This window comes from Salvelinus alpinus, chromosome 6 (assembly GCF_045679555.1).
Source record: "Salvelinus alpinus chromosome 6, SLU_Salpinus.1, whole genome shotgun sequence".
Taxonomy (NCBI): Eukaryota; Metazoa; Chordata; class Actinopteri; order Salmoniformes; family Salmonidae; genus Salvelinus; species Salvelinus alpinus.
The window spans coordinates 61630037-61655151 of NC_092091.1; the positions used below are offsets into that span (position 1 = coordinate 61630037).

The 25115-nt window shown below is 44.3% G+C and overlaps 1 protein-coding gene across 2 annotated transcripts; it reads left to right on the forward strand.

The window, feature by feature from the left end:
• The first annotated feature begins 2720 nt into the window (after window positions 1–2720).
• Window positions 2721–24036, forward strand: LOC139577636 (transcriptional repressor RHIT-like). 2 transcript variants are annotated; one of them, XM_071404774.1, is made up of 7 exons: window positions 2721–3243; window positions 13160–13290; window positions 13473–13646; window positions 17072–17233; window positions 17613–17724; window positions 18051–18151; window positions 22824–24036. In XM_071404774.1, the coding sequence occupies exons 1-7, from the start codon at window positions 2949–2951 to the stop codon at window positions 23751–23753; spliced, it is 1905 nt and encodes a 634-aa protein (XP_071260875.1). In that variant the 5' UTR covers window positions 2721–2948; the 3' UTR covers window positions 23754–24036. The 2 variants fall into 2 exon arrangements, with proteins under 2 accessions (XP_071260875.1, XP_071260874.1); XM_071404773.1 differs by having other exon boundaries at window positions 2731–3243; window positions 18051–18178.
• The last annotated feature ends 1079 nt before the right edge of the window (window positions 24037–25115 follow it).

Here is a 25115-nt window from a genome sequence, read left to right on the forward strand (position 1 = left end):
TTGTCAACTACATTTTGTGACAGAAACAGGGTTTCCTGATACTCCCGTAAAGCCCAGCTCATTGGTTATCTAGCTAGCTTTGTTTGACAAAGTTAGAGTCGATCAAGTGAAGACCGCCCGCGTCATCGACGTGCCATGAAGGCGTCGCTCTATGACAAAAATGTTGGGAGTCCTATAGGATATACTACACCCCTAATGACATAGTGAAGTCTGGTTACGTTCTAGGATCTCTGAGGAATACATACGAACGTGATCTGACTGTTTGAAGCAACGTTTAGGGTTAGATTTTCACAGATTCCTTTCTTTGGAAATTGAACGAGTGGAAATACAAAATCGATCGTGCATGCTATATGGACCTTTTTAGGATATGAAAAAGGATTTTATCTAACAAAACGACACTTCATGTTATCTCTGGGATCCTTTGGATGATAAATCGGAACAAGATTTCAGAATGTAAGTTCACATTTCACCTTCAGAGGTGAATTTATCAAACCTATCGTGGTGAAAAAAGTGTTTTGTTGTTAGGAGCTCTCCTCAAACAATAGCATGGCATTTTTTTCACAGTTATAGCTACTGTAAATTGGACAGTGCAGTTATATTAACAAGAATTTAAGCTTTCAGCCGATATTAGACACTTATATGTACCGACATTTGTTGTTTCTCTAAAATCTGTGATCGTGACACAAGGCGCTGCATGATTTACAACTGACCCCTTGACGGAACGCCTATCCCTAAAGAAGTTTTTAAGGACGCTTCCATGAACAAGTGTTGGAACACGTCCAACTACTTCAACGTATCATTGGCTGATACGGAATTTGTTACAGGAAATAATCAAAGCCACCTAGTTTAACGTGTCTTCAGAAAGTATTAATACTCCTTGATTTATCACACATTTTGTTGTGTTACAGCCTGAATTCAAAATAGATTAAATATATTTTCTATCACACCCATCTACACACACAATACCCCGTAATGATAAAGTGAAAATATATTTGTATAAATGTTTAGGAAATACAGATATCTAATTTCCATAAGTATTCACACCCCTGAGTCAATACATGTTAGAATCACCTTAAACAACAATTACAGCTGCGAGTCTTTATGGGTAAGTCTCAGAGCATTGCATACCTGTATTGTACAATATTTGCACATTCTTTTTTCAATTCTTCAAGCTCTGTCAAGTTGGTTGTTGATCATTGCTAGACAGCTAAGTCTTGCCATAGATTTTCAAGCCTATTTATGTCAAAACTGTATCTAGGCCCCTCAGGAATATTCAATGTCATCTTGGTAAGCAACTCCATAGTAAATGTGTGTATATTTGGCCTTGTGTTTTAGGTTATTGTCCTGCTGAAAGGTGAATTTGTCTCCCAGTGTCTGTTGGAAAGCAGACTGAACCAGGTTTTCCTCTAGTATTTTGCCTTACAGCTGTGAGTCTTTATGGGTAAGTCTCAGAGCATTGCATACCTTTACATTTTTACATTTAAGTCATTTAGCAGACGCTCTTATCCAGAGCGACTTACAAATTGGAAAGTTCATACATATTCATCCTGGTCCCCCCGTGGGGAATGAACCCACAACCCTGGCGTTGCAAGCGCCATGCTCTACCAACTGAGCCACACGGGACCACAATACCTGTATTGCTCTATTCCATTTCTTTTTAATCCCTAGTCCTTGCCGATGACAAGCATACCCATAGCATGATGCAGCCACCACCATGCTTGAAAATATGAAGAGTGGTACTCAGTGATGTGCTTTGTTAGATACGCCCCAAACATAACGCTTTGTATTCAGGACAAAAAGTTCATTTCTTTGCAACATTTTTTGCAGTTTTACTTTGGTGCCTTATTCCAAACATATTTCTATTCTGTACAGGTTTACTTCTTTTCACTCTGTCATTTAGGTTAGTATTGTAGAGTAACTACAATGCTGTGGATCCATCCTCAGTTATTCCTCTTGCACCTATTAAACTCTAACTGTTTTAAAGTCACCATTGGCCTCATGTTGAAATCCCTGGGCGGTTTTCTTCCTCTCCGGCAACTGAGTTAGGAAGGACACATGTATTTTTGTAGTGACTGAGTGTATTGATACATCATCCAAAGTGTAATTAATAACTTCTCCATGCTCAAAGGGATATTCAAGGTCTTTTTTTATTCTCACCCAGCTACCAATAAGTGCCCTTCTTTGCAAGACATTGGATTACCTCCCTGGTCTTTGTGGTTGAATTTATGTTTGAAAGTCACTGCTCAACTGAGGGACCTTACATATAATTGTATGTGTGGGGTACAGAGATGAGGTAGTTATTCAAAAATCATGTTGAACATGATTGCACACAGAGTGACTCCATGCAATTTATGTGACTTGTTATGCAAATTTTTACTCCTGAATTTATTTAGGCTTGCCATAACAAACGGTTGAATACTTATTGACTTTAGACATTTCAGCTTTTCATTTAATTAATTTGTAAAAAATTAATAAAACATAATTCCACTTTGACGTTATGGGGTTTTGTGTGTAGGTAAAAAAAATCTAAATGTTATTAATTTAAAAATGAAGATTAAAAACAAATTGTGGAAAAGTCAAGGGGTGTGAATACTTTCTGAAGGAACTGTATTTGTTGGGTGGTTGTGCAATTTCTTATTTCCCATTTTTGTAAACGAAATGTGCAATTCACGCTCCGACCTGTGTCAGGCAGAAATACACAACAAAACGTCTAGTCTGCCGGAAAACTACACGAAGAAAAATAAGTAAACGGAAGTGAGCAGTGACCAAGACTACCTTAGCGTTTTTATAGTTATTTCGACATTTATTAACTCAAAATAAGACATTTTATTTCATAGCAACACCTACCTACCTACCACAGGCAGTCTTTAATTCGCGTTAGGGACAGGACTTGGTTGATTGATGTGTTATTTAGGTAACGCCTAGCTAGCTGCTAAGGTTAACTAACAATGGCTAACTGTAATGGTAACGTTATGGTTTTTCACACTCAAATAGCCTCCATCATGGAGGTGCTAGCAAACGCAGCCGTGGCAGAGATCTGTAAACTCGTAGACGACGACTATGCAGTGTGTCGTTTAGAAATAACTCAAAGCCAGAAAGAAAACAGGACATTGCGGAGGAAACTACAACTACTGGAACTGAAGGTGTCACGGGAGCGCGCAGAGAGGACAATGCGAGAGCGCGTCCTCGGCAGTCGTCCCAGAAGTGTCAAGATCCTCGACCGATACAGAGGCATTGTAAGAGGTACATTTAGCCCCGTTCCCCTCTGCGCATGTGTTTGGATTGTATGCAATAATTCATCTGATGTGATTACTTGGATGTCTTGCAGAAAGTTAAGTGTTAGTTTACATCCTTGCCAATTCTAGACAATGTCAAAACTGACTGAGGTCACATTTGTTTTATATTGGGAATTCGGTGTATATTTTCTCTCGTCAATAATACCAAGCATGAGATAATACTGTAACGACCCTGGGTTTATAAGCGCGGAGATCGACTCTGCAGCACGAGAATGCTTTTGCGGCACAGTCGATAGCGCGCCGGACCTCGGGCTAGAAGGTCGAGGGTTCGAGACCTGCTTCCTGCTGTTTCATTACATTGGTGTCAGAAGTGGGATCGGACCTTGCATCCACAACAGTGCGTGTGCTTGACCGGTGAGCGCGTTCCTGTAAGACGTAGAGTCGCGAGGACTCGCTCTTTGAAAGGATGAAGTGTAACGACCCTGGGTTTATAAGCGCGGAAATCGTCTCTGCCGCACGAGCATGCTTTTGCGGCACAGTCGAGAGCGCGCCGGACCTCGGGCTAGAAGGTCGAGGGTTCGAGACCTGCTCCCTGCTATTTCATTACAATACGATTTCGGATTTAACAAAGCGTGCCATGACTAAGAAAATAATATATTTTTAAATCAGAAGATGGAGGAAAATCCACTTTTCTTTCGTTGTTGAATTATTATTATTTACGGATTTCAGTCTTCAATAGTTCTTAAATAGCATTCACTGTTCCGTAGTTGCGGTCCCTGTCCAGCTATTACAGTGCCTTCAGAAAGTATTGACACCCCTTGACTGTTTCCACATTTGCTTAATAAGTTGCATGGACTCACTCTGTGTGCAATAAGTGTTAAACATTGGGTGACTACTTCATCTCTGTACCCTATAAATAATTCTCTCTAAAAGGTCCCTCAGTTGAGCAGTCAATTTCAAAAGACCAGTGAGGTTTTCCAATGCCTCGCAATGAAGGGCACCTTGACAGAGCGTGAATAATACGAAATAAAGTGTAAATATTGTACAATCCACATGTGCAAAGCTCTTAGACTTACCCAGAAAGACTTACAGCTGTAATTACTGCCAAATGTGATAATATGTATTGACTCAGGGGTGTGAATACTTATGTAAATTAGATAAACTCAGCAAAAAAATTACGAGTTGACTCTTCACATGGGAATGATTTCACTGAACAACAAAAGAAAGGGAATATTGAATGATCCCCAATGATCCATTGCATCTCCCAAAAACGTTTTCAACAAACTCAGCAAAAAAAGAAACATCCCTTTTTCAGGACCCTGTCTTTCAAAGATAATTTGTAAAAATCCAAATAACTTCACAGATCTTCATTGTAAAGGGTTTAAACACTGTTTCCCATGCTTGTTCAATGAACCATAAACAATTAATGAACATGCACCTGTGGAACGGTCGTTAAGACACTAACAGCTTACAGACGGTAGGCAATTAAGGTCAAAGTTATCAAAACTTAAGACACTAAAGAGGCCTTTCTACTGACTCTGAAAAACACAAAAAGAAAGATGCCCAGGGTCCCTGCTTATCTGCGTGAATGTGCCTTAGGCATGCTGCAAGGAGGCATGATCACTGCAGATGTGGCCGGGGCAATAAATTGCAATGTCTGTACTGTGGGACGACAAAGACAGAGCTACAGGGAGACAGGCGGACAGCTGATCATCCTCGCATTGGCAGACCACGTGTAACAACACCTGCACAGGATCGGTACATCCGAACATCACACCTGCGGGACAGGTACAGGATGGCAACAACAACTGCACGAGTTACACCAGCAACGCACAATCCCTCCATCAGTGCTCAGACTGTCCGCAATAGGCTGAGAGAGGCTGGACTGAGGGCTTGTAGGCCTGTTATAAGGAAGGTCCTCACCAGACATCACCGGCAACAACGTCGCCTACCGTCGCTGGACCAGACAGGACTGGCAAAAAGTGCCAGTTGAGCCGTGGTTGTCTCATCAGGGGTGATGGTCAGATTCGCGTTTATCGTTGAAGGAATGAGCGTGAAGGAATGAGCGTTACCTGTACTCTGGAGTGGGATCGATTGAGGTGGAGGGTCCGTCATGGTCTGGGGCGGTGTGTCACAGCATCATCGGACTGAGCTTGTTGTCATTGCAGGCAATCTCTTTTTTATTTTTTTTATCCCCTTTTCTCCCCAATTTTCGTGGTATCCAATCGCTAGTAATTACTATCTTGTCTCATCGCTACAACTCCCGTACGGGCTCGGGAGAGACGAAGGTCGAAAGCCATGCGTCCTCCGAAGCACAACCCAACTGCTTCTTAACACAGCGCTGCCTCAAACCCGGACACCAGCCGCACCATGTGTCGGAGGAAACACCGTGCACCTGGCCCCCTCGGTTAGGGGGGCCCGCCACAGGAGTCGCTGGAGCGCGAAGAGACAAGGATATCCCTACCGGCCAAACCCTCCCTAACCCGGACAACGCTATGCCAATTGTGCGTCGCCCCACGGACCTCCGGGTTGCGGCCGGCTGCGACAGAGCCTGGGCGCGAACCCAGAGACTCTGGTGGCGCAGCTAGCACTGCGATGCAGTGCCCTAGACCACTGCGCCACCCTGGAGGCTCATTGCAGGCAATCTCAACGCTGTGCGTTACAGGGAAGACATCCTCCTCCCTCATGTGGTACCCTTCCTGCAGGCTCATCCTGACATGACCCTCCAGCATGACAATGCCACCAGCCATACTGCTCGTTCTTTGCGTGATTTCCTGCAAGACAGGAAGTTGATGCAAAGAGTCAATATTTGCAGTGTTGACCCTTCTTTTTCAAGACATCTGCAATTCGCCCTGGCATGCTGTCAATTAACTTCTGGGCCACATCCTGACTGATGGCAGCCCATTCTTGCATAATCAATGCTTGGAGTTTGTCAGAATTTGTGGGTTTTTGTTTGTCCACCTGCTTCTTGAGGATTGACCACAAGTTCTCAATGGGATTAAGGTCTGGGGAGTTTCCTGGCGATGGACCCAAAATATCAATGTTTTGTTCCCCGAGCCACTTAGTTATCACTTTTCCCTTTGGGCAAGGTGCTCCATCATGCTGGAAAAGGCATTGTTAATCACCAAACTGTTCCTGAATGGTTGGGAGAAGTTGCTCTCGGAGGATGTGTTGGTACCATTCTTTATTCATGGCTGTGTTCTTAGGCAAAATTGTGAATGAGCCCACTTCCTTGGCTGAGAAGCAACCCCACACATGAATGGTCTCAGGATGCTTTACTGTTGGCATGACACAGGACTGATGGTAGCGCTCACCTTGTCTTCTCCGGACAAGCTTTTTTCCAGATGCCCCAAACAATCAGAAAGGGGATTCAGAGAAAATGACTTTACCCCAGTCCTCAGCAGTCCAATCCCTGTACCTTTTGCTAAATATCAGTCTGTCCCTGATGTTTTTCCTGGAGAGAAGTGGCTTCTTTGCTGCCCTTCCTCCAAAGTCTTCGCCTCACTGTGCGTGCAGATGCACTCACACCTGCCTGCTGCCATTCCTGAGCAAGATCTGTACTGGTGGTGCCCCGATCCCGCAGCTGAATTAACTTTAAGAGACGGTCCTGGCGCTTGCTGGACGTTCTTGGGCGCCCTGAAGCCTTCTTCACAACAATTGAACCGCTCTCCTTGAAGTTCTTGATGATCCGATAAATGGTTGATTTAGGTGCAATCTTACCGGCAGCAATATCCTTGCCTGTGAAGCCCTTTTTGTGCAAAGCAATGATGACGGCACGTGTTTCCTTCCAGGTAACCATGGCTGACAGAGGAAGAACAATGATTCCAAGCAGCACCCTCCTTTTGAAGCTTCCAGTCTGTTATTGGAACTCAATCAGCATGACAGAGTGATCTCCAGCCTTGTCTTCGTCAACACTGACACCTGTGTTAACGAGAGAATCACTGACATGTCAGCTGGTCCTTTTGTGGCAGGGCTGAAATGCAGTGGAAATGTTTTTGGGGGATTCAGTTCATTTGCATGGCAAAGAGGAACTTTGCAATTCATCTGATCACTCTTCATAACATTCTGGAGTATATGCAAATTGCCATCATACAAACTGAGGCAGCAGACTTTGTGAAAATTAATGTGTCATTCTTAACTTTTGGCCACGACTGTACTTCTGGGACACGCATTGGGCTAGGCAACTAGTTCAAGAGCTATAAGAGGAATAGAGAGGATGGAAGAGCGAGAGGCCAGGTCCCAGTATGAAGTAAGGACCCATATAGGATGGTAGGAACATCGTACTTTGTCTGGCACCCGCTTTGTTCCTTTAATTAAGCACCATACTGTGTCACCAACGTTGTAGTGTGGCCTTGCGACATTCTTGTCATACTGCTTTTTGGCACGCTTCACAGACTGACCCTGCATTTCCCTTTCAATCTGGTGAGCATGTTCCAATCTGTCTCGTAGTACAACATACTGTGGAGGGTCTTGGCATGCTCATGATCAGGTTGCAAGCCAGCCACCAGGTTGATGGGTTCTGTTATTTATTTTCCAAGGAGCATCATGTTCAGAGTGAACCCTGTTGAACTGTGCTTTATTGCTCTATAGGCTAACCTTTATTTAACTAGGCAAGTCAGTTAAGAACAAATTCTTATTTACAATGACGGCGTACCCTGGCCAAACCCTAACGACGCTGGGCCAATTGTATGCCACCCTATGAGACTTCCAATCACGGCCGGTTGTGATACAGCCTGGAATCGAACCAGGGTCTGTAGTGACGCCTCTAGCACTGAGATGCAGTGCCTTAGACCGCTGCGCCACATTCTTTGGGAGACTTCAGACTCGAAATTGGAGCCTTGATTGCTGTGGAGTGTCTGTGGGGCTCCATAGCGACACACCCATTTAGCTGTCAGAACAGCGACACACCCATTTAGCTGTCAGAACTTCAGCCACTGTCACGGCTTGATCGTAGAGGGTAGGCTTCCACCCACTTTGTGAAATAGTCTTGAATAGGGTTGCAATCTTTCTGGTAAATTTCTGGAATTTTTCCATGGGAAGTTAAGCCCTGGGGAATTTCTTAGATTTATCAAAAAAGAGCTTATAACAGTGAACCTTTTTTGTGGGATACACATAAGGCAATTCTAGGTTTTGTGGCATATTTTGGTTAAACTATCCCCAAAACCCTCTGCATGCCCAGTGCATTCTTCCATCACATGTACAGCTGATTCTCAAGATCTTGTACACTAATGAGATGCTATTGGGCCCACATTACTACACTGTCTGAGCCAAGGACTACATCCTTTCTGGTAAGTTTTGATTGCAATACTGGGTGGGGTGAATATATTTTATATGACATACATGATTTTTTGTTAACTAGTAAATAGTAGCCTACAGCAAAGTGTGTTTTAATAATTTCTAACTTGTTAACAATTTCTGCTAGTTAGTTTTTGCTAACATGTGGGTTGCTTGAGCCTGCTAACTGAGGAGTGTTAATTCGCCTCTTTCCATACATGTTTCATTTAAAACATTTATCTTACAAAGGAGTTGTTTAATCTAACTGCTTAACTATTTATCTGTACATGGAATTGTATATATTGTTTCTTTACAGGAAAATGCTACGAGCACTATCTGATTGAGACATTTCACTGCAGCTAATGTAGAAGGAAAAGCTATGTACATTTGCAAATATTGTTCCAAATCATATGTGAAGAATGCAACAAAGATGCAGAATCGTCTGGCCAAGTGCATAAAATTCCCTTAGCACTCACAACAACCAACCTCTGACAAAAGTCCCTCTACTTCTATTCAAGGTGAAAATGATGAATCAGACACCTTATCGATAGCAACAGCTCATGGTCCTCCTGGAATCAGAAGTTTTTTTGATTCAATGGAGAAACGTAGTCAGAGAAATGCTGATGAATGTCTCACTCGAGCTGTGTATGCAACTGGTTCACCTCTGATGCTCAAAGGCAATGTGTATTGGAAGAGATTTCTGAATGTTCTTTGTCCAGCATACACCCCTCCAACCAGACATGCTTTATCTACTAATTTGCTGGATGCAGAGTTCAACAGAGTTCAAGTGAAGGTCAAGCAAATCATAGAGAAAGCAGACTGTATTGCAATCATTTCTGATGGGTGGTCGAATGTTTGTGGGCAAGGAATGATTAACTACATCATCTCCACCCCTCAACCAGTATTCTTCAAGAGCACAGACACAAGGGACCACAGACACACCGGTCTCTACATTGCAGATGAGCTGAAGGCAGTCATCAATGACCTTGGACCACTGAAGCTATTTGCACTGGTGACAGACAATGCTGTGAACAAAATTGGTGTCCATCCAGGCAAATTTTAGGCTTTTTGAGCCTGACAACAAGCCATCCTCAACAAGGTTGGAAAGTGACAGTGAAGATGAGGCCTCAGTCTGATGTTCAAGAGGTGGACATTGAGGTCGTCCAGGGAGAAGACATGGAAGCCTGAGAGGAAGACAACCAAAGCTTTAGTTTCTAGTCTATCATTTTACAGATGCATGTTGAAAATGTTTTTGGGAGATGCGATGGATCATTGGGGATCATTAAATATTTCCTTTCTTTTGTTGTTCAGTGAAATCATCCCATGTGAAGAGTCAACTCATTGAAAGTTCAATTCGTAACTAAATTGTTATTTTTTTTATTTCTATTGGAAGGATTTAATCATTTGCAATTATGTCTACTTATAAGGTTTGTTTGTGTCTCCATATGATATGGTAAATATATCCAATGTAAAAAAACATCTACATTTAAATGGTATTAATATTAATTTGCAAATATTCCCATATATTCCCGTTAATTCCCACGGAAAGTTTTCACCTCTGAATATTCCCCAAAATGTGCAACCCTAGTCTTGAACAACCAATAAGTAGTGATTGTAGCATTTTGTCTCGTTCATGGGGCCCATGAGATCAATGGTGATCCTCTCCTTAGGTACTCCCACGCGGACAGTGCCCATAGGTGCTTGGGGCTTCCTCGAAGGTCTGGCTTTAGCGGCACAGCTGGTACATGTACGACACCATAGTGTGACATCCTCTCTATTTCGGTACCAGTAGTGTCTTGTCTGCAGCCGGGCATTTGTGCATTCCACGCCAATGTGACCACCTACTGGGCCGTCATGCATCTGCTTCATGATGTCTGTCCCAAACACACGAGGTAGGAGTATCTGTGGGTTAAACACTGCGCCTTCGGTACAGTAGAAGCACCATAAGAGAATGCCGTTCTTGACATAGTCTCTTCCACTGGCTCCTATAGGCCTCAGTCGCTGGCCCGACTGGCGACACAGCACCCCACGATGGCCGTTCCTGTCCTTCCTCGAGCCATCTCTTCACGGGGCCCATGTCAGTCAGCCATCTGAGCTTGACGTAATTCCTCAGTAGTCCATCCATGGAACAGAACAGTGAGGCTAATCTTTTCCACGTCCAACGTGTCATCTTCACTGTCCCGATGACCCGACTCCACATTGAAGGCAGCTCCAGAAGCTTCAGGGAGTGCAGGCTGTAGGCTGGGGTCTTCTCCTACCCCCACTGAGCAGAGCTCCGTAAAAGTAGCTTCCACAGCGTTATCAGCTATGCTGAGGCCGAGGTCAGACTGCACTTCCTGGTACCTGAAACGGTCATTATTTTGGGTAGGGTCCTGTATAGTGCAGGGGCAAGTCTGGCGGCAGGGCCTCCTGGACAGGACGTCAGCATTTGTGGTGGCGTCCTGGATGATGTATGACCTTGAAGTTATACTCCAAGCTTCTCGAGCCACCTCGCCAGTTGACCTTCTGGTTCCTTCATCCTTGAGCCACCAAAGGCTGCTGTTGTCGGTGCGCACGATGAAGGGTCTTCCAAGCAGGTATTGACGGAAGTGTGTAGTAAACTCCACTACTACCAGTAGCTCCCTCCGTGTGGTACAATAGTTTTGCTCGGTGGAGGACAGCCGCTGGCTCCCGTACTCTAGAATGCATTCCTCACTGGGACAAGACGCCTCCAATGCTGAAGTTGCTGGCGTCTGTATCGAGGATGAGGTCGTCGCTGTTGAGTGGATAGCCCACTGTTGAGTAGGTAGCCCACTCAACAGTGGTGCGGTGGTGAGTAGCTGTCATTTTTTTGAACGCCTCCTGGCACTCGTGTCCACTGGAAACGAGCATTCTTCTTTGTAAGCTCATGCAGGGTCTTGGCTGCAGCAGCAAAATCTTTGACAAAACGTCGGTAGTACGAGACCAGGCCGACGAACTGACGTACTTCTTAAACGCAGGTAGGCTGGGACCATTCTTGGACTTTCAGATTTTTTTGGGGGGGGGATCTATGGCGATGCCGTGTTCAGAAGCGATGTGTCCAAGGTAGGTTACCTGTCGGCAGAAGAGACAGCACTTGGAGGGTTTCAATTTCAGGTTGGTTTGGCTTAGCCGATCGAACACTTGTGCCAGGCGTTAGAGCGTCTCCATGACATCCCTTCCCAGGATGATGTCATCGAGATAAACATTTAATTGTATAACTAGGCAAGTCAGTTAAGAACAAATTCTTATTTACAATGACAACCCACTGTTTTCCGGTAGGCCAACTTCCTTGTTCAGGGGCAGAAAGACAGATTTTTACTTTGTCAGCTCAGGGATTTGATCCAGCAACCTTTCGGTTACTGGCCCAGCGCTCTAACCACTAGGCTACCTGCCGCCGGTCTCTCATTGCATTCCGGCCAGGACGCGGTCCATTAAACATTGAAACGTCGCTGGTGCGTTGCAAAGCCCTAAAGGCATCACATTCCACTCAGAGGCCCTTCCTGCTGCAGAAAGCGGCCGCCTTACCGTCGCTGGGAATAAGTTTTATCTGCCAGTAGCCTGACGCTAAGTCCAAAGTGCTAAACCATTTGGTCGTCGACAGGGTATCTAGAGTGTCTTGGATACTAGGAAGTGGATATGCATCCTTAACAGTATGCTAATTTAGAGCCCTGTAGTTCACACAGACAGTATGGCTGGTCTTTTTTGCATACCATAACTAAATCGGCGAAGCCCAGCTGCCGTGGCTTGGAGAGGCTACTCCAGTTTCAAGACCTTGCTGGTCTGCATTGAGCTGTTTTTCCTAATGTCCATTCAGAAAGTATAAGTGAGGAGGAACAAATAGAACTGAAATTAGTAAGAATGTAAGCAAGTCATGATGACCAGCCAGTGCAAGGAATGAAGACAGGTGCCAGTTCTGCATAACTTTCCTCTTATTAAATAAAATGTAGCTCGATTGAATCTTGTAGGCTAATATTTTTTGTATCATTATTTCTCTCTCTCATGACGGAGTCATCTTTTAACAACATGATCTTGCATTGACACTGCCTTCAAGGGAATTACCGTAGCAGGCATTGTCTTATGTCAGAGCACGTTGGATTCTGCCATCTGACGTGAGACAATGCATAGCAGGTTTATTGTAGTTGTTAAAATTCAAATTCTATTTTGCCAAATTTGTGCGCACGCCATGTTCCATAACGTTGTCATGGAAAATATTAATGCTGCCAACTAACAATCAGCAACCTTGCGGTAAATCCGTCTGCATAATGAATGTTGAAATTGCCAAAGCCCAGTCTCTTTGGAAAATGACAGGAGTGGAATGTTAGCTAAGAAGACTGGTACCCAGACTAGCTCCTGAACAAAGTGTGTCATGAATATGAAAATATGTTCTGAATCAGGGGAGGATGGATAAAAATCCACTTTTTGGGGTAGGCTTGGCACACTTTGTTTAAGAGCTATTGAAGATATATATATATATATAACATTTTAAAAAGGTATGGACTCCTTTAACTCCCCTGAGTTCTGCAACCAAATTGTACGAGTCGCCCTCGTGCGGCAATGTGCGGCAATGTTTGCTAACAAGAAAGGGGTCTATACCGTTGAGCAGACAGTAGCTAATCTAACAACCTATATTCCCCAAATCACTCTCTCAGGTGAAGGACATCTCACTGAAGGCCACAGGAGCTTTGTGAAACCAGCAGGACACAGCACATGGACAGATGACCAACCAATCACTGTTGATGAGGGGAGTGGAACCTCAACCCAGCACGTTATCGTGATAGAGGTTAGTGGAATAGTGTTGCATTAAAAATGTGTTACTTTGTAAATCAAATGTGTCCCCAGCTATTCACTTGCTTACATGTACATCCTCATTTATCTGCCATAGGGGAGCTTGTGAGACTTCTCTTCGACATTGTTATCCAATTCAACCATTGTACCGATAATAACCTCTTCTCTTCTTGTCAGTCTGCAGATGCAGAGGCTGCAGGTCCTGGAGTCAAGCAGGAGAGGACTGAGGGACAGAAGGACACACGGCACAGCAGAGACATCCAGACTGGAGGGTCTGGAGCGCCCCCTGTAGCCACGAAGAATCCCACCACCACCCCAGCACAGCCCAGGACCATACGCAGCATCACGGAGGTCAGTGGAACGCAGAACGCCGTTTTCAAGTCAGCGACAGACACAAAGACGTTAACTGTAACACACAGGCTCTTACACATAGGTTCTGATCACAGATCAGAACCAGAGAGACTGGGGGTGCGGAGACTGGGCTGTCCTCCTGCCCCCGGCTCAGAGTATTTACCAGTATTTCACCAAAGCCAGAGAACGGTTTATTCAAGTGGTCATGGTGAATCGTTAGACTCTGGCAGTGATGATCCGTCTTGTTCTTACACTACAGAGATGGACCCTGGCAACATGCCCTTGTGTTTAGAGACACAGACTGATCTGTCTACAGGGGACTGGAACCATTACAGTAGTAGTGTATACTCTGAAGGGTGCCTAGATGAGAAAGGGGAGGGTCTAGTCGTAGATGAAGTGACTGTGAAATTGGAGGGTGACGTTGCTCCCAAATGGAATGCAGATTGTCCATCTCCTAGGTTACTCTCACAGGGCAGAGATTTCTTAGATTACAGGGAAAACTTAGAGACAAATCCAAATGTTGCGACCCACTCTCCTTTACACTTGTTTAGGGATCAAGACCCAGTGTCCACATCGATGAGACCTTCCGATTCAGACAGCCACGTCCTTTTCGATCAGGGTTTGAACCCAAATGACAGGGCTAGAGCACAGGCTCAGGGAGGGGGAGCCACATCAGGCAATAGTAAAGAGAAACGGTTCAGTTGTACCCAGTGTCACATGCGCTTCACCGAGGCTGGCACCCTGAAAAGGCACAAGAGGCTCCACACAGGGGAGAAACCCTACAGCTGCCCCCAGTGTGAGAAGAGGTTCTCCCGCCAGGACCATCTAAAGATGCACCTGAAGATCCACACGGGAGAGAGGCCGTTTGCCTGTACGCACTGCGGGAAGAGGTTCTCAGAGAGGAGCTACCTCAAGATACACCTGCAAAAAAAACATTCCACAACATAGAAAGTAATCATTCCACTCGACAGCTTCTGATATTTAGATTAAACCCTGTATTGAAGGTAGACTCCGCGAGATGACGTACAGTGCCTTCGGAAACTATTCAGACCCCTTGACTTTTTCCATATTTCTTTAGGTTACAGCCTTATTCTGAAATGGATTAAATAGTCCCCCCCCCCTCATCAAATGGACACACAATACCCCATAATGACAAAGCAAAAACCTGTTTAGACATTTTTGCTAATTTATTAAAAATAAAAATATGACATTGACATAACTATTCAGACCCTTTACTCAGCACCTTTGGCATCATTTACAGCATCGAGTCTTCTTGAGTATGACTCTACAAGCTTGGCACACCTGTATTTTGGGAGTTTCTCCCATTCTTCACTGCAGATCCTCTCAAGCTGTCAGGTTGGATGGGGAGCATTGCTGCACAGCTATTTTCAGGTCTCCAGAGATGTTCGATCGGGTTCAAGTCCACTCAAGGACATTCAGAGACTTGTCCCGAAGCTACTCCTGCGTTGTCTTGGCTGTGTGCTTAGGGTCGTTGTACTGCTGGAAGGTGAACCTTCGCCCCAGTCTGAGGTCCTGAGCGTGCTGGAGCAGGTTTTCATCAAGAATCTCTCTGTACTTCGCTCCGTTCATCTTTGCCTCGATCCTGACTAGTCTCCCAGTCCCTGCCTCTGAAAACAAAAACAACACAATATGATGGTGCCAGGTTTCCTCCAGACATGATGCTTGGCATTCAGGCCAAAGAGTTGAATCTTGGTTTCATCAGACCAGAGAATCTTGTTTCTCATGGGCTGAGAGTCTTTGGGTACCTTTTGGCAAACTCTAAGCACGCTGTCGTACCTTTTACTGAGGAGTGGCTTCCGTCTGGCCACTCTACCATAAAGGCCTGATTGGTGGAGTGCTGCAGAGATGGTTGTCCATCTGGACGGTTCTCCCGTCTCCACAGAGGAACTCTGGAGCTATGTCAGAGTGACCATCGGGTTCTTGGTCACCTACCTGACCAATGCCCTCCTCCCCCGATTGTTCAGTTTGGCCAGGTGGCCAGCTCCAGGAAGAGTCTTGGTGGTTCCAAACTTCTTCCATTTAAGAATGATGGAGGCCACTGTGTTCTTGGACTTTCAATGCTGCAGAAATGTTTTGGTACCCTTTCCCAGATCTGTGCCTTGACACAATCCTGTCTCAGAACTCTACGGACAATTCCTTCGATCTCATAGCTTGGTTTTTGCTCTGACATGCACTGTCAACTGTGGGACCTTATATAGACAGATGTATGCCTTTCCAAATCATGTCCAATCACTTGAATTTACCACAGGTGTACTCCAATCAAGTTGTAGAAACATCAAGGATGATCAATGAAAACAGGATGCACCTGAACTCAATTTCGAGTCTCATAGCAAATAATCTGAATACTTATGTAAATAAGTTAATTTGTTTTACTTTTCACTTTGTCATTAGGGGGTATTGTGTGTAGATTGCTGATGATTTTTATTTAATCAATTTTAGAATAAGGCTGTAACGTAACAAAATGTGGAAAAGGTCAAGCGGTCTGAATACTTTCTGAAGGCACTGTAGATGCATGCACGAAGTAAACCGCAGTAATGGGTCAATTTCCACAACAACCAAGCGTGTTGAAATGCAAGGCCCAGACATTGTGCAATATATAAGTCACATTTAGAGGACAGCAGGTAGCCTAGCGGTTAAGAGCTTTGGGCCAGTAACCGAAAGTTGGCTGGTTCGAATCCCTGAGCAGACTAGGTGAAAAATCTGTGTGCCCTTGAGCAAGGCACTTAACCCTAATTTCTCCTGTAAGTTGCTCTGAATAAGAGTGTGTCCTAAATGACTTAAACATGTAAAGGTAAAATGACAAACAGTATAGCATAAAAAGTCTGTTACATATTGTGTTTGTACTGAGTAGGCTATATGATGTTCACAAATGCCTATTTCATTACTTCTAACTACTTTTTATCCCGAAACACTTTTAATGAGAAAATGAATGCAGTTCATCAAGTTCATGTTGATTTCTAGTTGAGACGTTTTTATGTGTGGTTTTCATATGGTGTATTTAAAACTTGTTTATGGTTAATAAACACAAAATGTGACTTTTCATTCCAAGACTTTCATTGAGACTCTTTAGTGTACATCAAATCTAATCTCACCCTATTTTGCATACACCTGACAGCGCTTTATAACCAATATACCTACATACTAACAAACACCTACTGTACACGTCAAAATAGTTTAGTCAGGTTTGTCTGACTTTTGACTTATCATAGCTGACTCATATTTACCCACAACATCATATTTATGTCCACCATGATGGGTTTAACAACAATGAAGTCATTCTGTAACTACAGTATAGGACCCAGACGTAGTGGGGATGGGTAAACACTCCATGTTGAAAGTGTCTGTGTGTGTATACGTACCTGAGGGAGTGTATGTCTGTAATCTGTATCACCTGTCTCTTCCAGGAGGACGGTTCAGAGGTGCTGCTGGTGAAGGAGGAGGGGTGTGAGGAGGGTCTGGGCAACCCTGAGGGGAACATGGTCATGGAGGACAACCAGACTACACCTCCTCCTGAACCCACAGAGGAACCAGCTGAGCAGCACAGCACCACACACAGTCTCAATGAGGTGAGCCCACTGTAAACTACTGTCTGAATTATATATTAGGTCAGGGCCCGAATCCACAAAGACTGAGTAGGAGGGCTGATCATTGATCAGTTTTGCCTTTTAGATCATAATGAATGAGATTATATGGAAAGATCCTAGATCAGCACTCTTTGTGGATACGGGGCCAGGTCTTGATTCATTTTGTCTTAAGTGTGGGACCATGCCTTTGAATTATCAAACCATTAGTGTGTAAAGTAATCAAATCAACTAATACGTTTGCATAGTAACAAATTAACTAAATGTTGCATAGTACTCATACCCCAACCAGAAGATGCTCCATAGCAGGGTGCTCATATCAGATTTCTTGATCCAACATCCTCTCACTCTGTATCTCTTACAGTCAGTAGACATGGAGGATGGGAAGCCTGACCTGCTGCTGGTCAAAGAGGAGACGATAGAAGACGGACCAGAGAGCATTGACCTGCAGAGTGGACTAAAGATGGGGGAGCAAGGTAAGAGAGAAATACATATAACCCATTGTCTTCCGACAGGTGGCATCGCTTCTATGCAAGGCCCATCCCTCATCCGTGCTGGAGGAATCGTCTCACTATCTGACGTAAGACAATGCCTATAGTCTACATACAGTAACAGATCTTCAAAAGGAAAATTGATGCGCCAGGCTATTTTTTTCCTCATCCATAAAATGAAATCAATAGAACGTATGTTTACATACAAAAACACACATTATAATGGCTGAACTTGACCAGTTAATTTACCAAAATGAAGTGAGTTTTCCCTGTCATGTTTGGAAAGTCTATTTTCTAACCTCTTCCTGCAGGTGGTTGGTTGGAGGCTAATAGAGGAGACTGGACAGCCATCTTGGATTCCCAGACCCTGACCGGTGCAGCCAAGAGCCCAGGGGATGACGTCACTGAGCAGGTCAGGACCAGAGGTGACATAGTGGAGGTCAGTGGATGGGACTGCGTCCTCAACTCAGGCTAGGGAATAACATATTTACCACAACCAGAAACAGACAGTCGAAAAACAAAACAACATCCGAACTTGACAACAGACTGCAGACTACGGGGACGAGGAGACATAGATTTGGTCTGCGGGGACGTGTCAGTATGCAGCAGGAGAGGACAGACACAGATTCTGCTAGCGATGCTCCGTCCTGCTCCTATAGTTGTGATTCAGAGAGACTGACGCCTCAGGTTAACCCCCTAACAGGTGCTGCCTTCAGCCTGCCTTCTATAGGATCTATCAACTGGAACATGGACCCTGTGACATCAGACACTACCTGGCCTTCGTTGTCCTCACACTCTCCTTATATTAAACCAGACCTCAGACAATGCCAGTGGCTCAACACTAAATGGCTACACAAGCCCATTGACAAATAACAGTAGTAGTAGTAACACCATCAGTAGATCTGGTGACAAAGAGAAGCACTTCCCGTGTTCATTCTGTGGGAAAGCCTTCAGTTTCCCCAAACAGGTGGAGATCCGCCAGAGCAGTGGTTCCCAAACTTGTTATAGTCCCATACTCCTTCAAACATTCCAGCTGCGTACCCCCTTTAGCACCAGGGTCAGTGCACTCTCAAATGTTTTTTGCTATCATTGTAAACCTGCCACACAGACACACTATATTATACTTTTATTAAACATAAGAATGAGTGCGAGTTTGTCACAACCCAGCTTGTGGGAAGTGACAAAGAGCTCTTATAGGACCAGGGCACAAATAATAATAAATCATTTTGCTTTTTATTTAGCCATCTTACATATAAAACCTTATTTGTTCATCAAAAGTTGTGAATAACTCGCCACAGGTTAATTGAGAAGGGTGTGCTTGAGTGGATGCACATAGCTCTGCAATGTTGGGTGTATTGGAGAGAGTCTCAGTCTTAAATCATTTTCCACACACAGTCTGTGCCTGTATTTAGTTTTCATGCTCGTGAGGGCCGAGAATCCACTCCCACATAGGTACGTGGTTGCAAAGGGCATCAGTGTCTTAACAGCCTGATTTGCCAAGGCAAGAAACTCTGAGCGCAGCCTTACCCAGAAATCTGGTAGTGGCTTCTGATTTAAATTTGATTTTCACAGAACCGCTTGTTGCAATTTCGATGAGGCTCTCTTGTTCAGATATCGGTAAGTTGACTGGAGGCAGGGCATGAAAGGGATAACGATTCCAGTTTGTGTCATCCGCTTCGGGAAAGTACCTGCGTAATTGCGCACCCTGCTCACTCAGGTGCTTCGCTATATCACATTTGACATTGTGCGTAAGCTTGAGTTCATTTGCACACAAATGAACATTGAATATATCCCGCACATTGAATATAGTTGCGGAGAGTCCCTGTAATCCTAGATTCAGATCATTCAGGCGAGAAAAAACAGAGGCCAGTCGTGTGAGAAACTCGTCATCATGCAAGCGGTCAGACAAGTGAAAATGATGGGCAGTAAAGTACTTTAAGCTAGTCTCTCAATTTAAAAAAAAGTGTCAATACTTTTCCCCTTGATAACCAGCGCACTTCTATATGTTGTAAAAGCGTTACATGGTCGCTGCCCATATCATTGCATAATGCAGAAAATACACGAGAGTTCAGGGACCTTGCTTTAACAAAGTTAACCATTTTCACTGTAGTGTCCAAAATGTCTTTCAAGCTGTCAGGCATTCCCTTGGCAGCAAGAGCCTCTCGGTGGATGCTGCAGTGTAACCAAGTGGCATCAGGAGCAACTGCTTGCACGCACGATACCACTCCACTATGTCTCCCTGTCATGGCTTTTGCGCCATCAGTACAGATACCAACACATCTTGACCACCAAAGTCCATTTGATGTCACAAAGCTGTCCAGTACTTAAAAGAATATCCTCTCATGTTGTCCTGGTTTCCAGTGGTTTGCAGAAAAGAATGTATTCCTTAATTGACCCCCCATAAACGTAACGGACATATACCAGGAGCTGTGATAGGCCCGCCACGTCTGTTGACTCATCCAGCTGTAACGCATATAATTCACTGACTTGTATGCAAAGCAGTAATTGTTTCAAAACATCTCCTGCCATGTCACTGATGCGTCGTGAAACAGAGTCGTTTGATGAATACATTGTCTGTATAGTTTTTTGGGCCTTTTCCCCCAGCATTGTCCCAGCCATATCTGCGGAGCAGGAAGAATTAAGTCCTCCACAATAGTATGGGGCTTGCCTGTCCTAGCCACTCAGTAGCTCACCATATAAGACGCTTCTAGCCCCTTCTTAGACAGTGAAAACAAGGCTACTCAGGCAGGAAATAAACCTAACCCAAATGTATAGCCCCGTTGGAAAATATAAATGTACGGTTTGAAAATGTGAAGAAAATGTTAAATGTGGATCACATTTTTATTTGGCGTACCCCAGTTTGCGAATACCTGCACACGGGGAACAAACCGTTCGGCTGCCATCTGTGCCAGGCCAATGTTTCACACTTGTCCTGATGTGGCAGCGGAGAAATCCTACAGCTGCACCCCAGTGTGAGAAGAGGTTCTCCTGCCAGCACCAGCTGAAGAATCACCCGAAGGTCCACACGGGAGAGAAGCTGATCGCACTGCGGGAAGAGGTTCTCAGAGAGGAGCTACCTCAGGATACACCAACAGAAAATGCACACAGCCCATGTATAGAGTATAGTGACATGCAATGTAGTACTAGTTAGTTTGTAGTTAATTCTGTTGATTGTGGATGTAGTAGGGAACTGGTTGAGGTGAACTGAGGAAGGAATGAGTATGATGAGGCCGAGTAGATATGGTGATGGTTGGTGTGATGTCTGTAAAAATGTTTCACCGATTAAGTGTCATGTTTACTTGCCAAAGTAGTGAAGATGTGTGTGATGAACCTTTTCCAAAGTATTCTAAATTGTATTTTATTAAAGCGAAGGTACAGAAAAGTCTAATATTGAGAATGTACTCAGGTTCTCCCTCATTTAGAGGCACAACCCAGTTTCCCTTTTTATAAAAATAGTTAAGACAAAAGAGCAAAGTGAAAGATACTGTATAAATGGGTCTGTATAGGAGCAGATCGGGTTCACATTATTTAGGTAAAATGCCTAATGCATAGAGTTCTAGTAGCCTATCAGAGGCTCATATAGCTATTCAGGTCTAACAAAGGCCAAATCTGAAACCAAAAACGGAACAATGTAAGAAATACAACATGGCTACAATGCATGGTTTAAAGATGAAAATGCAATTGGTTATGCATGAAATTCACTGAGAATCTCACTGCAGATATGTACTTATCACAGTGGGAGGTCGTTCCTTCTCTTACAAGAACAAAAGCGGTACCTGCTGCGTGCCGACCCGGTAGCGACGAACCTGCGGTTTCTACTTGCAGAATCGTAATGCTCGTCATTGGCCAACAACTTGACTTTGAGCCAATCCGAGAGCACAAACTGTTTAAGAGGACTGACAACAAGAGGGGGAGGGAATAGGGCATTTTCTCTGTACATCCACGTTTAAATGTCATGAGCCAGTCACACTTCATATGCAGTGTAAGCTATTGGATGGTAACTAGCTAAGTGCACAGACGCAATGCACACAACAGTAAATACTTCATCCCAGCAACCTAACCACTGTAGCTAGTAATTAAAGCACAATGGATTAGTTTCAATGAAACAGCTGCCTGTGTTAGTGCAGTGTCCTTAGCTAGCTATATTGTGCTAGTTAGCGAATATGCTAACGATTGCTAAACATTTGGCCATGGGCTCAGTTCAGAGGTACTGTCGGCAGACAAACGTTTGACAATCCTACCGGTGTGTCTGAGCTTTTACAAAAATCAATATAAATCAGCAAAAAGTAACATACCGTTTCTTATCTGTAACCCACACGGAATGACTCAAACGGGCTGGTTACACATTACCAGTCTTCCCTTTTGAGAGAAATGGAGCATGTCATGTACTTCATTTATGAATAGCGACAGTAACTAATCTGCATTACAATAGTCAACGTAATGTCCAAAACAGTTCTTCAAAACAGCGACGCAACGCATGTTCTCACACACACACTGTATCCCCGTCTGTCGGTTGTAGCTCACGGTGAAGCAAGCATACGGGACCGATGACCATTGTCTAACTGCGCGCAACACTGCTTGAATAACACGCTAACTTGACCAAGTAAGAGAGACTGCAGACTGCCATAATGTTTCCCTTTAACCTTCCGGTACCAAGTAGGGTCGGGGTCTGACCCCAAACGTCTACCTGGTTACATTAACAGTGAGAAAATATATTTTACTTGTCACGTATCGTTTTGTGCGATAAAGGTACTGTACTTCACAGTTGTGAGCTTATAGCTATTTTTGTTGAAATTAAATACAGAATTGACTCTAACTTGATTTTTTATTTGTATTTTTAGGGACTGAGTTTCCCTTATCTCAGTCAAACCAAAACATTATACTTCATTCTTAAATCAACACACATGGAATTGTTTTAATAATACACTCCAATGGCTCCATATTGTTAAGGTACTTATATCAAAGTATTAGAGATGGGCTTGGCTGTGGTTAACAGTTTATAATATCATGTCATGTTTCTGTGTGTACAGCAAAGAGTTTTTTATATAAACCTTTAAGCTTTTCTGTACAATCTTTTTTTGCAGTCTGCAGTCGAAGAAGACCTGCTGATATCCAGTGTTACTGGTGCGGGAGAGTGGACCTCTGAAGCGGCTGATCACAAACTCTGGCCCCGGATCAGGATCCGGGACCAGGAGCCTTCACTCTTCCTTTCTGAGTCAGAACCAGGACCCAAACGCGAGTTTGAGAGACTCCACCACCACACAGAACACAACCAGTGGACAGGTGGACTGAACAACCTCTGTCCTGCTGGTCATCAGAGAGACAGAGGCTCCAGTCAGGGATCCAGTCTGCAGCCCAGACCCTGCTCTTCACAGTCTCAGTGCAGGGATGGAGCAGGGCCTGGGGCTGATAGAGAGAGATCCTCCTTTTCCTATGATGCAAACGCCATAGTATCCATGATGGACAGAGCAGGTCACCCTGGGCTTCAGACTTCACAGAGAGTGGTGGGAGACCGCCCTGGCGGTAGTCTTTCAGGAAGTCTGTCTTCTCCTTCAGGGTCTCGTCTAATGCCTGGTGACTGGGTTCATAGAAGGTCTGGACCTGGACCTAGCCTTCCTCAGCTGCCTCATGGTAACCCCACGAATGCAGACAGGGTCAGGATGGGTGTTCACCATGAGAGGTACCTAGCCTATAACACAGCACACAATCCCAACAACACCCAAACAATGGCTAGAGGTCAAGGAGGTAGCTCGAAGTTGGCTCCTACTTCTCCCTCTACCTCATCTGGTGTCATTGGGTCACAACGTGGTAGGCCGAGCATTAAGACGGACGCCGACAAGCCGTATGCCTGCCCCACGTGTGGAAAGCGCTTCGCTCATGCGAACTATGTGAAGCAGCACCAGACTGTTCACACCAAGGAGAGGCCTTTCATGTGCAAGCTGTGTCACAAGAGCTTCTCCTTTCAGAGTAACCTTATCAAACATAGGAGTGTCCACAATGAGGAGAAGTCATAGCAGTGTGGCTTAAGATGTACACAGGGGATGTCTGGGAACCATTCTTTAGCTGACATTATAGTTATCATGTGAAGTGTCTTGGGGTAAGAGGGTTTTTGGATTACTAAGTCCCTCAGCGCTGTTCAATGTCAGTCCTGGAGGGCCAAAACCCTTCTGGTTTTTATCTTCTCCTAATAAGGGACTAATTCCGTCCTAGGACACCAGGGGAGTGCAATTAACTACCAGGACTGAACAGTAGTTAGTTTTGTACTAAAAAAATAAATGAGAAATCATGTTGTCCTTTTGATGTGTTGATTTTGTATTTGTTTGTTTATCATTTTGATTTCAAATTGGCCTTAGTCTCCTTGGCTTCCTTCGAACCTATAGGTGTCTGTCCTTGCCAACGATTGGATTTAGCCAACCATTCTTTTTAGGTCATTTACGGTAATTTTTCTTAACAAGCCTTCTCTGAGCTTGAAAGATACTGATCATGGCCTTTTCTCAATTGGTTTTGAGCAACTCCGGCATCCTCTCTCCTCCGGCCTCCTTTTGAAAAAGGTCAAAGGTGAGGGAGAGGGAATGTGGATGAAAATGCGCTTGAATGAAATGAGACTGCTTCTCCATATTCGCGGGTCATGAGGCAAATAATGTTTAGGGTTGGATCCCAAAATAAATGTGTAAAGTGATAATTAAGTTAGTTGTGCAAGACATTTTATAGATAAAACATAAGTAACATACAGTGGCTTGCGAAAGTATTCATCCCCCTTGGCATTTTTTTCATTTTTTGCAAGTCTCTTGGGGTATGTCTCTATAAGCTTGGCACATCTAGCCACTGGTATTTTTGCCCATTCTTTAAGGCAAAACTGCTCTAGCTCCTTCAAGTTGGATGGGTTCCGCTGGTGTACAGCAATCTTTGTCATACCACAGATTCTCAATTGGATTGAGGTATGGGCTTTGACTAGGCCATTCCAAGACATTTAAATGTTTCCCCTTATTAAACCACTCGAGTGTTGCTTTAGCAGTATGCTTAGGGTCATTGTCCTGCTGGAAGGTGAACCTCCGTCCCAGTCTCAAATCTCTGGAAGACGGAAACAGGTTTCCCTCAAGAATTTCCCTGTATTTAGCACCATCCATCATTCCTTCAATTCTGACCAGTTTCCCAGTCCCTACCGATGAAAAACATCCCCACAGCATTATGCTGCCACCACCATGCTTCACTGTGGGGATGGTGTTCTCGGAGTGATGAGAGGAGTTGGGTTTACGTCAGACATAGTGTTTTCCTTGATGGCCAAAAAGCTATATTTTAGTCTCATCTGACCAGAGTACCTTCTTCCATATGTTTGGGGAGTCTCCCACATGCCTTTTGGCGAACACCAAACATGT